General features: G+C 39.9%; 1 protein-coding gene across 1 annotated transcript; it reads right to left on the bottom strand.

Moving 5' to 3' along the window:
- On the bottom strand, positions 1-8,663 carry lcorl (ligand dependent nuclear receptor corepressor-like). Its single transcript, XM_041981931.1, has 7 exons — positions 8,528-8,663; positions 7,562-7,627; positions 4,826-4,914; positions 4,570-4,696; positions 2,268-2,489; positions 2,059-2,134; positions 1-1,147 (listed from the first exon to the last, which is right to left on the bottom strand). The coding sequence occupies exons 1-7, from the start codon at positions 8,619-8,621 to the stop codon at positions 1-3; spliced, it is 1,821 nt and encodes a 606-aa protein (XP_041837865.1). The 5' UTR covers positions 8,622-8,663.
- Positions 8,664-17,946: the final 9,283 nt, after the last annotated feature.

Genomic DNA, 17,946 nt, shown 5'->3' with positions numbered 1-17,946 from the left:
TTAACAAGTGTCTCCAGAAAACGGGTATCTTGTGAAAGGTGAAGTGTTCAAGTGTGAGGAATTTCGAGGCGTTCCGTGGTCTAGAAACCTCTTTGTGTCGGCAGCTGAGGCAAGACTTCCTGAGTTAGTGGAACCGGTCATGGTACCCGATCCAGAAGTGATGGAACTGGATAAACAAAAGTTAGTAGATTTCTTCTTGGGAGGATTCTTCAGTGTTCCAGTGCGCTCTTTGACTTTGTATTCCAGTGTGCTATGGGGCACGCCATAAACCCCTTGGGCCTTAGAGACACTCATGCGACCAGCCATCACCATGGTGATTGCCTCCTCCATCAGTTCGTGGTCGTACTGACGGTATCTCCCACGTTTCTTTCTAGGTTGTTTGTCTTTGTCCCGGGAACTGAGCCCCTCTTCTGATTCATCCAGTGAAGATCCACGTGGTCCCAGACGATAAGGTGACTGACTGACACTGCCCAGACAGCCTTGTGCCAAGAACGGAGGTCTGAGTTTGAAGAGGGATGAAGGTCTGGCAGATGCTGTAGACGAACTGGCAGTACCCTCAGTTAATGAGGTACGTTGATGTAGGTTTTCGGCTATGCTGCAATTCTCAGCTGAAACTGATCTGGTGTAGTCAGACATGGAACGGACCTGAGGAATACGCAGAGGTGTAGGAGACTCCAGACTAGAAGTTGGGCTTGATGGGGGCTGGAGAGAATCCCTGAGCTGGGAGAAACAGTGAGGGGCGGTCTTTTGTGAACCGCTTGGCTGATAGAAGGTAAGAGCTGATGATGGGAAACTTAAGTCTCCATTCTCCTCTGCGCCTCCCCCAATTTCTGCCCGCTCTGCCCAAGCTGCCACCTTCTGGAGAACAAGGCGGGCTTCACCGCCTAACGTGGACGACATCACATTGTGTGATGCCACTTCATCCCTGAAATCTCTGCTTTCTGATGTAAGCTGAAGCAACAACCCTTGCCTCCCCTCAGCCCAGGTGTCCAAACCTCGCCTCAGGGTTTGAAGGGGTATTCCATAAAGCAAAGCTGCGCGCTGCTCCTGCAGCCTCCCTGAACGGATATCCTTCAAAGCCTTGGACAGCAACCCCTGTGACAGCTCCCAGCTCCTCTCAGTGTACTCCTTCTGCCTGTGCTGCCTCCTAGGGATGGGAGGACCAAACAGCAGGGTGAGGATGGAGGGGGGTTGATTTTGGCATTGGGGACAGGGGAGGGGGTGTAGACCCAGGGGTCCACTCCTTTATGCCTTGTGGTGGTAACATCACTACGATTGTTAGTTTCATGTCTGTATGTTTTCAGTCTGTTTCTGGGCTCTCAAACACACACTGCTGTTGTGTGTCTGCCATGCACACACATTCTTTGCGTGTGGCAAAGCCTCTTCACGTCCAGGTGGGACAGTCTGTGAATGGCTGGGGTTACTTTGGCGCTCACATTCAACCCCTGCAGTTTTGTGATTTCCAGTGAAACTCCTACATGCTTGAAGGTTGAATATTCAAACTCATAAATGGTTCAGTATGAAACGGAAGTAAAATCATTATGAAATACTGCTGTGTTTTCATTTTACAATCCTGAGCTGTTGGCAAATATGATAATACGGACTCTGCTGTGACGTTACCGCTCAAGATATAAAAGAGTCAACCCCATAGAACCAAAACACCGAACACAAACTAGCTCCCAGCATGACTTACAATTACCAATGCACTTCAAAAATAGTGGCCAGGTTATTTTTTTAGGCAGAGGAAATGTCAACTGTCTGATTTAAATCAAGCAACACTATCAATTATAACAGAAATGCACAACAGTTGTAATGCCATCTTACCGATCTTTCTCACAATATTGACTAGAGAGAAGATGGTGGGGTCAGCAGTGATAAACTTATTTAGCAATCAGAATTGTTTCGAGAGAAAATGCTTAAAGCAAGGCATTTAATACTATATTTATGAGGAACCCCGACTTTTCATTAGTTTTAGATTTCTTCCACGTTCACTTTTTAACATATTTAAATATCACAAATTCATAGCAAGAAGCAATGCAAGCATGACAAAACTCTTACCCCAAAACTTTGTGATTAGATGACGATGAAGTTGCTGAGCTGGCAAAATTCCGGTTGGATAGGTCTAGCACGCCATCTGTTACAAGACAAATTTATTTGTTAATGGCAGGATTCCGAGTCCTTTCAATGTGCATCTACTCTGCAGTCTGAACACCTTCGAAGCTGAAAATATTCATGCACATTCCTTGCATTCAAGCTTTTTTCCCTACCTGGTTCAGGCTTAATCTCCTTCTCTTCCAGCATTCGGCTCACTGTGAGGTCCAGAGGGGCATCTGATGTTTCTGACAATGGCGATGAGGACCTTGTTACACCATTTGTATTGGTGCGGAGCAAGCACTTGGATGCGTACTCCACAGCAAATTCGCGTATCATCTTCTTCATCAGCTCCTGGGCAACCAGAGGTATGTTCGAATCACAGTCCATGGACACATCTAACAAAGAGGGCACAGAAACAGATGGAAGTTAAAATGATTTAAACTAAGTCAGGGAATCCCTTAATCTTTAAAAACTTATTTCATCCAGCACAACCTTAGTAACTGGACCAGCTGATTTGGCTGATTCAGCATAACATTTCCTTTTTCAACCAAATTCATGGCTGCTGCATCTGCTTGTACACATCTGCATCAGCCATTAAGAGGCCACTAGGAAATTCTGTAGCTGACTGCATGCAAACAGAAATTGCGTAATTCAGCAAATCATGTGAAAACCTTAGATGAATAAAAGAACCATAAAAACATGGATTTTATGCTTCAAAAAGTCACAAAAGTCTAACTATTGACTAGTCAGCAGAGGAAACATATTTGTAATGGGTGACAGTCACACTGCAGGTCTTAATGTTCAATTCCAATTTTTTTCTGAGATTGGATTTGTTTTGTGGTAGCTCATTATAATTTTGATTTAAATCTAATCGTCGTTAAACTCCAGTGTAAACAATCAACAGCCATAAAGTGACCTGCATGCACAGACGTGACGTCACACACAGCTTTCTGTGTTTATGGAAGTAACATTTGCTTCTTCTGTCTCCCCCTTCCTCCATTACAGAATTGTGATGTTCGTCTCATCTTAGTGATATAAAAGTTGGATGAAATGCAACATGACGGCTTAAACTGAGTTCAGTTTGACAAATTCCAGAGGGCTGGGTTGGATTTTGGGAAAATAAATAAAGAAATAAGATTTGTTTGGCGCTTTGAGAACGCACAAACGGCCTCTGGTTCAGGTCAAAGAAGAGCTCGGTCCGCCTACAAACGCAAGTCTCGGTCTGCTTTAAGTACAGGAAGTGGACTATAAAACAAAGTGCATTATGGGTTTGGGCAGGACATCGCGGGTAAACACAACCAAAACATAAGTGTGTGTGGGGCGATAGGTGGCTCTGGGTGGGAGAAATGGCTACTGGTAAGATGCAAAAGAATTTGGGAATTGTTTTATAGAGATATGATCAACCCAGTACAGATAGGATCTGACGCAGCCTTTCCCTTTTATGGGACTGAAAAGTGTATATTCTATTAAGTCACGACTGTCCAAATTTAGTCCTCAAGGGCCACCAAGATATGTCACTTTTAAGAGTACAAAAGTTGTGTTTCTGGAGGAGGGATTATGTCTAATTGTAGGCTACTTTCTATTTCATGCAACCATAAAAAAAATCTACGTTCAATATTTAATAAAGATACTGTATGAGAAGTAGGGTATCATTTACTTATTTCTCTGCCAGAAACAAAAAATAGGTCAATATTATGCTCTCCATATTTTGTTTTCTGGTTTTAAGACAAAACACAAAACCAAAAGAAAGAAATTAGCTAAAACCTTTTGACTGGCTTGTTTATTTAATCAGTAAACCCAATTAAAACAAGATGTATCTGCTGCAAGAGATAAAAGAGAGGGGCTACATGGTGGTTAGCACCGCAGCCTCACAGCAAAAAGGTAACGGGTTCGAGCCTCGGCTGGCACGTTCTCCCCCGTGTAGGCGTGGGTTCTTTCCAGGTACTCCGGCTTCCTCCCACCATCCAAAGACAAACATGTTAGGCTAATTGGTCACTAATTGGTCTCCCTAGGAGTGAGTGCGTGTGGTTGAAGGGTTGTTTGTCTCTCTCTGTGTTGGTCCTGAGATGGGCCCAGGGTGTACCCTGCCTCTCACCTGCTAAAATGCCGGGATAGACTCCAGCTTACCCGCAACCCGTAATGGACAAAGCAGTACAGATAATGAATGAATGAATGCTACAAGGAAAACTTTGTAGTAAAAAAAAAATCTTTGTAGTAGAGCACAACCACAAATTTGGTCAAACTTAAGTACTGGAATGCATCTAATTGCTTTCACTTGCCCGATCAGACAAATGCACAAGATTTTCCCCGAAACACAGAGTTTAGTTTCCCTGACATCGCTAATGTCGAGTTCTGCTACCACTCTGAAAGTTCACCCATTTACTTACGTAAAGGGAGTATAAATGAACCTTGACTGGAAACGGCAAGGAAAGTGGCAAAGCAAATGATTCACATGGTGAACATAAACCGACTCACCTTTCTTGTGAAACACTGCTTGGAGGAACCTGTGTGCTGACTGGCTGCTCTCAGAGATGGTCAGGGCCTGACAGGGAGATAAATCAGAGGGGGAGGAGGAAGGCGACATGGCTGCAGGTACTGGATCCTACGTGCAAAGAGGGACAAGTTACTTTATTAACCTTTGATACTTGGATGTTACATTTGTCAAGAACTAAGAATGACTGAGAAGCTCGAAGGTAAAAACACTGACGTCATCATGGCAAAAAATTCTTACACTGAGTTTGTCCAGTGAAAGGTTACAGAATGAACATTGAGAGCGGCTCGCTTCTGGGGACCAGTCATCCACCTCTTCAGGTTCACAGCCTAAGACAAAACAACACACATCCAGGCATTACAGTAACAGTGTGAGGCACATCAGGGAACAAACACTCTTAATTTGTCCACAAATTTGATAAGCATAACAACGGTTTCTAAACTGCATCATTATATTAACTCTGCTCTCTGCAAACCATTGACACATTAAAAAATTAACTATTTTAACTTTGGCTATGTGTAATACAGCAGATTATCCACAAAGTACTTAAAAGCCAGCAAGTAAAAACCCCTTTCATGCTGGCCTGTATTTTGCTTTCTGTTCACTCATCAACACTGCAATAATGAGCCCAGTATTGAGAAACATAAAAACTGAGTGTGTACACTTTCATGCTGACCTGTTTAGGCCCAACATCAATCTTCAGTAACCACTAAATTCTACATTTACTCATTAACAACCGTTTGCAATATATTGAGTGATTTATTTAGCTCAAATCTGGTAACAAAATTCCAGCTCCTAGTAAGATAATTCACAGACAATTATTCCACCCTTGACTTGTATGTTGTATTACAATGAAGATGTGGTGGCTAGTCATTATGACTAGTATTCAGGTAAGCCCTTCACTGTGGATAGAAACAGGCCACCCTAAAATGTGGACTTTTATCCCAAAGTAATAACTACCACAAGTGTCAAAAATCACAAGAAAGTGTGCCATGAGCATGCTCAGTGCAGTGATGTCTGTTACAGTGGTGTTGGCATGATTGAATGCATCTCATTCAACCATCGGCTGCTTTAGGAGTTTCCTTCAAGAGACAGGGTGCACTGTGAGGTTTACTGCTCCGCATGATCCCAATAGTGGACGCACTTGACACAGAGTGCAGTGAACTATGAGTTCACGTGGCCATTATTCACAAAGTGTTGACAGAAAAGTGAAAATGTACACACAGAAAAGAAAAATAGAGAAAAGAAACTACTTTGAGCATATATTCATAATCACTGTCCTGAATGAACATAATTAAGGATTATCGTTTACATGAGTACATTTGCATCTATAGGTGAAGGATGGATAAAGTTGCTATGAAAAGCATACTATATTATAAACCTCACTTGACAAGATTTTATTTTTAACTACAAGCTAAACCACAATTCCTTGGGCTGGTGAAAACAAAATCAAGCCTTTTTCCTTAAAGATTAAAAAATTTAAAATACTCCTAATGACGGATTAGTACACTGTGGAAACATATGTTTTTATTTTCCAGATTGGTACAACCCTGCCATTTGTATAAATGATGTAACTGCATGTTACATAACTACATAATTCTGCATTATACATTCCTTGCCCTATACAATGCGATGCACTTGAAGGCAGCAGTTCAATAATGCAAAGGTAGTATCAGAGGCCAGTTAAAGAAAATATTCTAGTCTATTCAACAGCAAAGTAAAGCCAGGTGAAAGCAGCAGTGGGATATAACCCACTGCTGAGTGTATCATCATGCAGCACATTATGTATTCCCTAAGCACTAGCTACCGATCGAGCATGTGACCACTTGTATAAGAAGAACTGGCCTATTTTATTATGTTTAATAGTTTCAGTTACTGTGCTGCAATTTTCTTTGTGCCCTTTTTTATGATCACTTGCCTGTATTTCTGTTTCCTTTCTTCCAAACTATAATAGCAGTCAGTAAAACTTTGACCTTCTGCCCAGTGAGGCATATGGTGGAGGGAGTATTACAGTGGACACTAGAAAGGCTTAAATTAAGAAAACATTCAAATTTCAACCTTATTTAAATTGACTCCACATGATAATTTCAAGACATGCATCCAGGACTCATGTCTTGATTGATATGAAGCATGGGTACAGCCTCCACTTCTGTTTCTCAGTCACAGGACTGAACAGTGAACAGAAAAGTTTTTTTTCTTTTGCAATGACAAAGACCTTTTTAGATTTACATGCCTCTTTTATTACTTGTCTCTAAGGCATCTGTGTGAAATGATGTCATAATTACCATAGCTATACTTCTTAAAATGAGTTAAAATCATAAATTCTGACAATAAAAGTCCAACAAACATTACTGACATGTCACAGAAGAAAATACACAGTTGTATTAATAAAGTCTGCATTCCATGTGGGAGGGGGAGGGGAGGGAGTCCTGCAGGTATGCAGGCTGGTTCACGGTCAAGGTTGACTGGGGAACTAAGCAACTGTTAACATCAGAGATCAGATTTGTTATTTTCATGCTTTGGTGAGTGAAAATGTCTGTGATGAAATGACAGTTATTTCGTTATTGACTCCTTGTGAATGTTAACAATTTCAACTAAGTTTCACAAGACTGACCACCTAAAAACAGCAATGTTAATTTATTTCTGAGTCCTATTTCAAAGAAAAAAATAGGTTTCCTTATACTCCTTACTAGTTGGAAAAATTACTGACAAAATACTAATTGTACCAACTCAATCCCTTGACCTATTAATAATTAGGAATTAGCTGTGAACTTAATAAAAAGACTTCATTTGGTAAAACTGCTGTTGGAAAATAATAAATATTTGTTTTTAAGGATTTACAGAAATCAGTTTGACAGAGTTTGAGCTTCAAAGATAGGGTTAACATGTTAGAAGGATTGGGAAACAACTATTCCATTGGTCTGATGTGACTATGCAAAATTGCTATGTTACAAATATGCACAATCAATAACCCACCAACAAATAAATTGAGGTCTTTCAGCAGAATTGGACCATAGATTCCCTCCAGAATACATTCAAACCCTGCAAGACAAAATAAACAACATGTCAGTACTGATATTAACAAGAGACTGGAAGTACTTGACATGTTAGGACAGTCTGTTCCATTAATTTGTGTATTCATATATCTAAGCTAGGTCTACGGCCACAACGTTTTTACCAAACAGCTGTGCCGCTACGGAAGGCTGTAAACGTCTTTAATTGAAAAGAAAAAACAAACAAACAAAAAAAAAAAAAAAAACACTTTCACTGCTTCGTGCGCTTGGCCAACAATACGTGCATACGTGAACAGTTATGACGATAATTATTTTTCTTAAAGCTAATTCAGGCAAAGCTAGGCTATTGGTACCTGTGGAGTAAAAATTGTGCCAAGCATTAAACTAAGTGCTGATAAACTGCAAACAGAGACTCCTGAAGTGAATGTTTTCCTATATTATGGTATATTCTCAGATCAAATGACATCGACTTCTCTAACGTGTCAACAATACCCTCCCCCAAAATGACAGCTTAACATTTTCCTTAGCTTAGCCTCCGATTACCAGATCCATAATAAATACAAGTGTCAGCAAACAAATCCAGTTAATATCATCACTACAGTGGACAAATGGTAAGGTACGCCTTGTTAATGGATGTATGAAGGCTTCTTAGTAACATGAATGCGTCGGAAAAAGCGAAGACCGGTGAACAGCCAGCTAGCTCACCGGGAACAAACAAAGGGAGTCAACACATACGAGCTAGCGTGTAGCTGTTAGCCGGTGCAGTTCACCTCCTATAGTGCTATGAGCTACCAGCTAGCTACTATTTAGCTAGCTAACATTAGCTAGCTATACAACACAGAACGGCACAGCGATTGCTCTGCTGTAGGGAAAAGTATTTTAAGTCCGTCGATTTAGTACAAAATAACCAGTTGGATGCAGTTCATACCAACGCAGTGTATTAATCTATGTCGCCAAGAATCAAGTTCCCGCCGAAACCCTTTCCTTTCTGCCGTGCATTTGGTGCACTGCACGGCCGCCATTCTCGGTCCTTCCCCCCCTCTGTCTCCCTCTGTTTGAACCTCAGGAGGAAGCTGCTGCACAGTGAGTGTGTTACCCACAACTCACCACCAGAGGGAGCAACAGTCGTCTTCTTTTCGCTTTTTACTGTCCAACCTGTTACTATATCGTGCTTTACCCGGGAAAGTAAAGCACAATATAATTATTAAGGTGTGTAACAGTTAATACATAAATATATACATCTATATCTCTTAAAAAATTTACCTCTTCCTTTTTAAACTTGAATGTTTACATGCCTTATGGTGCTCCTTAAACCGTCATATCTATCGTTTATTGCCCTTTAAAGTGAGCAATCTAACACATTGAAACAGAATACAGATTCCACTTTAAAACAATAAGGTATTATTTCTAGAATGTTAATTATAAAACCCATAACTTCATGGAGTCCCGAAGGACCTGGGTCATTAAAAAAACCAAACAAAACAAAACATTATGTCTACAAGATATTATTAAAGCAAGATCAACTGTGTAAATATCACTTGCCTCATATTCACAGTGATGTTGAATCACTATCATGGTGTGTTATTAAAGCCATAGAAAAGCAGGTCCAGCTATCAGTCTTAATTTAAAACTAAACTTAGAAGGCTTTGAAGTAACGCACCTTTGACATTCAGCTCATGATAAATACAACCACACGAGGGCAGCAGAGCACTTTCAGAGCCAGCTTTTAGCTGTAACTCCTGTGTAAATTAAAATGTTAATATTAAAACAGGGCCAAATGTATTCACTTGATGGCACAGACCTTAGCACCATTAATACTATTATCTGACTTTTTATTAATTTAGCATTGGGTAACACTGAGTCTTTGCCATGCTTGCCAGCTGGGAAGCCAAACCCCAGACTCTCTCTGAGGCCCAACAGTGCCGACTATACTGTGTCATATAAATCTAGTGTGCAAATGGGAATACAAGGCACCAAAACACATTATGAACTTTAATTATGGAATTAAGTAATGTGCTTATATTATCCTGAGAGAATAGGCAAAATATGCTACACAAAAAACACATGTTAAGTTTTTATCCTCTGTGCCATAGAATATCAATAAAACAAACATGTGTTCCTTTATTTGTGTCTATTATTGCACTAAGGAAGAACTAGGGTCCCTCCCAACCCCACTTCACCTTAGGTTTCTTTGGCTGATTAATGAAACCATGCATCAATGAATCTCAATGCAGAACCCCAGGAAATAGTTCATTGTGTGTGTGGAAGTGACAGAGTGAGGGACAGAAGCAGGGAGGCCGATTAGAGAACATTTGAGATCCAGTTGTGATGAGCCGTGAAGGGCTTCAGAACAGATAGGCACATATGAATGAATGTTGGGCACGGCGAAGGCAGCAAGTGCCACAGGCCCAGGTGGAATTCATTGTCATGGTGACTTAAGGTGCTGTTGCTGTGGAGATGGTGATGAAAGACGGCAGTCTGGTGGACGGCATTTCTGAGCCAGAGCGTGACCAACAGCATACAGCCCACTGCACCGTGGGGACAGAGATGATTATGTGCAGGGTCACCATAATGTCGAGAGTGTGAGCACTTCAGGCACACATACGTCTGGGATCTGTGTGTGTGTGTGCACGCGTTTGAATGTCTATTTTTGGTGTCGCAGCATATGCATTGACTGATCAGGAAAAGGTAGCAATTTAGCACCGAGGTGGTGGTCCCTCTGCAGCAGCTGCAGAAACCCAGAGGAGCTTTTAACACTTTAGTTTCACAAAGTTCTGACTGTAGTTATGGCTACTCAGATGTGAGTGTGTGTGTGTGTAAGCTTGAGCCTAACTGTGCCAGACCACACCTGGATCTTGTTATATATTTCAGAGGAGGGGCACAGTAGCTACACATTTTAATTTCCTTCCATTTTACTGCTTCAACAAATCCAAATTCAACAGCCAGAAATAGAATTTTGTTGACAAACTACCAGGCATTAAATATGCCCACAGGATAAAAGAAGAGAAAAAAAAGAAAAGGAAAAAAAAAAAACCTAAGAGATTTCATTACTCTGTTTCACTAATGAAAAAGCATGTCCTCAAAATTATCAAGGCAAGATGAGAACTCAATCATCCATCTTATTTAGGTTAACTTGTTTCTCCTTTCTTCATGTCAGACTTTAACTTCAGTTGTTCCAACTGCATCACTCTTTTCTCAGATAAAACATGTTTATTATTTCAGAAGCTTTGAAGTCAATTAAATTTACAGGTGCATTCCACAAGTCCATGTTTTTCTTTTTTTTTCTTTTCAAGAAGATTAGAACCAGTTCTTCATCTGCTATAAAAGAAACACCTCACATATTTAATATAAACAGGATTTAGTTGGTATTAGTCAGGTTTTATTGTTCTCACTGACAATTAAAGTGTCTGGGCATGCTTGCTCGGTATGAGCTCACTCTCTTCGCCCTGTGTGCCCTGAAACTGACGCATGTTACCCATTGCATTTTTCTAGTTTCATCCAGTTATAAAATCAAGGCATTTGCTGAGTTTACTACTTTTAATATTTTTTATGCACAGTTAAATATTTGGCTTTTTTCCCATTTAAATTTCAAAATAGATTGGCTATAACTACACTGCATTGTGTACAATTCACTGGTGGTGAGTGGGGGGGACTTTATGTCTAAAAGTTCAGCCTTTGTGTTAGCTGACAGACAAAGGGATGTGTTTTGTGCCAATACTGTTTATATATATATATATATATATATATATATATATATATATATATATATATATATATTCCGCCATCATAAACTCTGATTTAAAATGAACATTTGTTCTCATTTACAGGGTTAAATTAATTATACACTGAACAAGTTAAAACAAGCCATTTACTGGAGTAAAACCACAGCCACTTCAGACTTCTGGAGAGTCCAAAGTCTCATTGTGATCTTGGCAACAACCCCCATAAATCCTAATGTCTGACATGGTACAGATGCCGGCCACACTTTTAAGGGGTTTTTCAAATGCGATTTACAAAAATTATTTATATAACCAACTCTGACAGCCTTGGCATTGTTTTTATTAAACCATGTGAAGCAGAAAGGAATATGAATGCAAAGAAAATAAGTATGGAAATGATTACCTGGGTGCTTTTTGAGTGTGTGTGCTTGTGTGAGTTTCTGTGCATGTGCAGCGTGTGTGTGAAGTAGAGTCCCAGGGATTTGTGTTATGGTTGGAGCATGGCCATTGTGATTATTACAGAAATGCTCTAGTCATGTCCCTACAGAATCCAACTTGAACCTTCGCTTCAGTTTCTCAAACACTTGTTGTGGGGCAAGTGAATGTGTTAAGACATCTGTTAGCCTAGCATTAATGAGAGGTGGGGGTTCAGTGTGTGAAGTGTACGAAATGGCAATGCTTATTTTTGATCAAGAATTTTCTTGTCCTTCAAAACCTTCCAGCTTGACTACTTGATTCATCACACATTTCAAGAATCCATGCACCGCATCGGAGGGATAAATTGTCAAAATTTTGAGTGATGTGAGGCAAAGACAAACAGAAAAGAGTAAGAAAGGTCAAAAAGTGTAAAATAAAAGTTTAACTTCAGCTGGATGTGTGTAGACATGCATACAGAGACTGGGAGAGCTGCACTGCTGTGCTGGGAGACACCAAGCTGCTGTCGATTTGAAGAAGTCTTTCATAACTTCTGCGCTGTCCAACTGGTTTTAACTGACCCCCATCACTCTCCCTCTGTGAGAGCTGTCTGTCTTCTGTGGGTCTGGGCCGGTCTTTAGGTAAGAGGGGGCTCAGGGAGATGTGTCTTGTTCTGGAGGTAAAAGGTAAAAAGCAGCTGGAGGGGCTTAAGCAGCACTGCAGCACTACGAAGGATTATCATTAATTCCACACACAATGAGGCACTTGACTTTTAAGGCACATGCACATGCAAGCACACGCATACTCACAAGCATGTCCATACACACAAACACTAAGGTGAAAGTGCGCTGTGAAGGGGGCTGGAAGGTGGAGGGTCATTTTAAGTGGATGTGCACAGGGCCAGACTTTGCCCTAGGGATTGAGGAGGAGGGAGGTGAAGGGAGGGGGTGAGAGGAAATAGCCCAACTAAAAACACATGCAAGGTCAAGTGTCTGCCTTCATCTTGCAAATAATTAAAGAAAAAGCCCAAAAAAGAGCACACTGCCATCAGACTTATCCGTCTGGATTGTTCTGTCTGCTTCTTCAGTTGTCTGTATTTAATATGTCATAGGTCTGTTTACCTGCCTGTCAACCTGCCTTTCTGTCCTACACTAGCGTTAAAGTCAAAGGCAGCTTTGACCATAAGGTGAAGAAAAGGACTTTTGTCAGTGACTTGTGTGTTACGTTTTCCATGTTTAAATTCTTCTGTTTTGCCATTAAAGGAACATTACACAACACCTAGCCTATACCGAGAAAAAGTTAGGGATATTTGTTTTTCTGTATGATATCAGAATATATCTAAAATGATCTGTAACTTTGATTGGTGCACTGTTAAAAAGTTGTTTAAAGAGTTGAATGAGCTTAAAAATGTAAGGCAACTAGCTGCAAAGCATTTTTGGGTAAACTCAACTAAAGGTTTTGGTATTGTGTGAACCTAAATTAAGATGGTTGCTCAAAGTAAAATCTTTAATTTAACAGCATTGCCCCTCCTCCCTGTGATCTCTTTGTAAGGACAAAAGTGTTTCAAAGGGCTCTGTGTCCTCAGTTGATCTGACTAATCTGATCTGACTAAAGGTTCACAAAATTCAGCTCTACAGTATTTGTGTTATTTTACTAAAAGACAAGTAGAGAGAGATGCAAACAAATACAAAAGAATAATTACATGCATCCCTCTCAGCTGCATTTTAGTGGAAAAGTAAGCTGGGGAGATCTATTTCTTCTGCCCTGATTAAAGATCTGTTTTTCAGATTTAAATCTTATATGTTGTCTGTGTTTTTTAATCAATACCTACAAATCACTTTGTGATTTGAGCTCTGAAATTGGGCAGTAGAAATAAACCTTGCTTTTCTGATATGTGCAAGAGTCTGCATTAATACTTTATAAACCTAGTGTATCTTTCCTGTCTGCCTGTTTTATGCACAAACACACAAACACACATACACATTCATAGGATTGGACAAAAAGCTAAAATATTTAAAATTTACTCTTAAAGCACACTGGATGTAAATCACCGGTCATGTAAAGGCTGTTACATACTCAGCAAGAAGTGAGAACGTTTTTCTTGTTCTCGATGACATGACATAAAATAAGAAAATTAATACAAGAGATGTATTCAACATATGATATTTGAAGATGTCAGCTGTCTTCCTGTGTGTGTGTGTGTGTGTGTGTGTGTGTGTGTGTGTGTGTGTGTGTGTGTGTGTGTCTGTATGGTTGTGTGGTTATGTGTGGATATGTGCATCAATGTGATTTTGATATTAAACTTCAGTAGGATGTTTTTAATTACACCTGAGATTTGCTGATGAAAAGCAAATACTGGCAAATACTGTAAGAATCTCAGTGTCCTCTATCTTCTATGTACATTCGCCTACATAGTTTTCATCAGCAAGTTAAAAGGAGTTGGAAGCTACATCAGATCATCACCCCTAATAATTAACAATAGGCCCATTCACATGCACACCAAAAATCTGATTATCTGATTTTTGGAGTTATCAGATTATTCAAGCGAACATAGAAACAAAACAATGTGATACGCTTTATCAGATAACAGCAGTCCTGATTATGAGAAATCCAATTAACACACCTACATTTTCCCCCCAATATGCTGATGCTGTCATGCATGTATACCCGTAAATCTGATGAATTTAGTTATTACATCTGTCCATGTGTTAAAAAAGACAAAGAGGGAGCCTAGAAGACAAAAGAAAAAAAAGTGGAAGCCCTATCAAGCAATGACTGAGGACAGATGCCTGCTAATGGATTAGATTTCTATAGCACTTTTCAAAAAATCCCAAAAACTTTACAGTGAATTTATTAATAATTCATGCCACATTCATACTTGGTTTACCGCCAACCATTGTTTTCTCCTCATGGTGTATTAACAAAGGACAGCAGCAACCTGGAGCTTATTTTATGGGTTTATTAGCTCCTACATTCGGACAGCTAACACTAAGACACTGACCTTGCCATTTCCAACAAAACAAGACTAGATGTTTTCCATGTGTCCCTGCTCCAATACACCTGACTCAAACTGAGTCATTGTTATTGGCTGTTCGAGCTAGTGATGTTATGCTCGAGTAGACGGCTCGACTTTTGCATCAATCTTTCATAGCAGAAGTGCCGTTGCAGATGTCTTGTTGCTTCCCTTTGCCATGCGACGTCACGTGACTTTCCAAATAAAGGTTCATGACGTCACACCTGTGTATCACTTACTGCCGACCATGCACAGCAGTTTTGAATTCAGGGCAGGGTAATCAATAACTCAGTGCTTATCAATGGGCCCAATCAATCCAGACTTTGTGGGTTGCATGAATATTGCTATTAATTAATTGATTAACAAACAGGGAAAGTGAGATTCAGGTAAGATTAGTGTTTCATTACATTTACTGACATACATTCATATCCTTACATTGGCACATAGACATTCAAACATATTGATTTACATACTTACATCTTACATACACTCTTAAATAAACATACATGTATATATACACACATTAAGCTTACGTATAAAGTTTAGATTGACATATAAGTTTGTGGTTAATGTGTGAATATCAGAGTGTTTGTGTTATAGTCTGTGTAGTGAGTGTTTGAGAGATTGAGGGACTCGTGCAGAAGCAAACACAATCTGTTGTATACAGTATTTGATGCTGGCACAATCACAATATAACACAATGATAATATTAAGATATTTTCAAAGAAAACCATTCAAATTCAAAATGCACATAAAACCTTTATTGTTATACATAACTGTGCCTCACTGTTTCTTGACAGATTGCCCTTTATTTCCCATGCAGGTGCCATGTTGAAAGTTGGCCAGCAGATGTCCCCATATTTATTGTGTTCAAGACAGTTGCTTCATATTGATTCAGTGGTTCAGAAAGCTTCACTTCCATCTCTTGTTTGAGCCATTCAGTTTGATTCAGGTATGTTGAAGCATACACTGAAAACCTGCTGGATTGCGGTCTTTATAGGACTGAACTGAGTACTCCTGCAATATATGTACTAGAAAGAAAATCTGATAGCAGACAAAAAATTTAAACCATGATTTTTAGATTGTTGTATTTCTGCAGCACATGTAAGCATTTCAGATTTGATCATTGAAATTATCTTACTGATTAAATGGTTTAAACATTCTACACAAGCATACTACTTCACACATTTAACAGATTTCAGTTATCTGGTGATTAGGTAATCTGTGATTTATGTTAAACATTGTGTGCTGGAATTTAAAGCCACATAATAGTTAAAATAAGTATGTTTCCATGAGAATTCTAATCCAGATGTTGTTAATACAAACATGTGATGATTCTCTCTGACCAATTGACTCGGCTTGCTTGGAGCCTTGGCTCAAGTAGCATTTAAAAAACATGTTAAGTTAGTGTCAGTAATGTCATACTACCTATGGCATGATGGAAAACCAAAAATTAAATAAAATTAAGCTGTATTGTACTATATTGCAGTACATGCAACTATCAAGGAGGAAAAAAATAGGGTCTTGTGAAAAGCACTCATATCTTTTACACCCAGAGAAGGCACCTCGTAGTGGCCATGAGAAATAAAACCATTTAGTTCCATAATGGCATCATTTTTCAGACCCTGGGAATAAGTCATTCCTTTATTTTTATACCGTCTATAATATAGGGAGAACTTGAAAGAAGGTTGTCACAGATTTGTGGACAAACCTTGGATGTAACAATACTAAACTGCAGTTACAATGGATCCGAGTGGTTGCTACTAGTAACAGATGCTTAGGTGAATTAAAATCTTTATGACAGTATGCGTCACTTTCTGGTGTCATGAGCTGTAAAAACCTTGCAAACCTTTGGTTTTGTTGCTCCTGGATGTGTGTGTGTGTGCATTACAGTGTTTTAGTTTAGCAAAGTGAGTGTGTTTGCTGCAGAATCACCACAATCCCAGATGGTACTGTCAAGACACTTACAATGCAGTGGAGTAAGACACCTTGTGCGCTGATGCAGCACTCACCTTTGACCCAAAGAAAGCACACAAAAACAGCCCACATGTTACCTCAAAGTAGGTGCACACACAGATATAGTTTCCAGCCGAAACAGATGTCAATCATTGCATGTGTTAATGTCAAGTAAATAGGCGTTCCCAGTGATATATAGCCAGACTGCAGGAGAGAGGAGTGTCATGACAGAGATAGAGGGGAAGCGAGGGTGGAGGAGAGAGGCACTTGAACATTTGTCGTCATACATCATCTGTCTATCAAATAAGTCCCCTATGTTCGCACACACATTTACACACACAAGACAAGCAGTAAGTATAAGCATAGCAAAATAATCGAATTTCTACATGTACAGTTTGACCCTGTAGAAAATACTTGTTTATCTGTACAATATGAGCTTATTTTCATTGTTTTTCTCTGAGGTGTCATTGTTTCAAGGAGGGAGTTTCCAAATTTATACACCTTTATGCTCCATTTTCCTTAATGCCCCTTTGTGTCCACTGTCTTTGGGACAAACTAAACCACTGCTCTGTGTCTCGGTTACGCTCCTTTTCCGCTATATATGTTAGTAAGTACCCTCAACTCCACTCACTCTCTCTCTGTCTTTCTGGTTTAGAAACAGAACAAATTTTATAAGGCTCAGCAGGCCTGGATAATTTAACCCACATGCCAATAGTGCAGTGCCATTCTCCTTTCAGCAATAATGACTCTGAAATGCTTGTGTGTGTTTGTGTGTGTTTTTGTGTGCTTATGTGTGCTTGTGTGGGAACACCAGACCTGGCAAAAGAAGCATGATCTTAGTCTGGGCCAACAATGAGACACAACAGGGAGGGAAAGTAGAGTTTCTCAATTTAAATCAGTTATGACTCACACACACCCACTCTCTCTCTCTCACACACACAGACCTAAATTCATCCACGCACAGATGTTTCAGCTAATTGATTGCGAGCGTGTGGTTGATAGACTCATTGCTTGAGACTGGCTCTAAGTGTGTGGTGTGTTTCTGGCTGAGTTTAACAGACCACACAGCAGGGCTTCCCTTCCCCACCCACACAAATATGATTTGATCAAGAATTTAGTCTAATGCGACTATCATGAGCTACTTTTGGAGGGTCAGAGGTTTTTATATGGCTTTTCCTGTGTGTGTGCACACATACTGCCAAACAATGCAGGAAATGTGTGGATGATTGTCGTGCGAGCCTGCAT

This window comes from Melanotaenia boesemani, chromosome 4 (genome assembly GCF_017639745.1).
Source record: "Melanotaenia boesemani isolate fMelBoe1 chromosome 4, fMelBoe1.pri, whole genome shotgun sequence".
Taxonomy (NCBI): domain Eukaryota; kingdom Metazoa; phylum Chordata; class Actinopteri; order Atheriniformes; family Melanotaeniidae; genus Melanotaenia; species Melanotaenia boesemani.
Note: the sequence above shows the minus strand (reverse complement) of the source record. Positions and strands in the feature narration are given on the sequence as shown.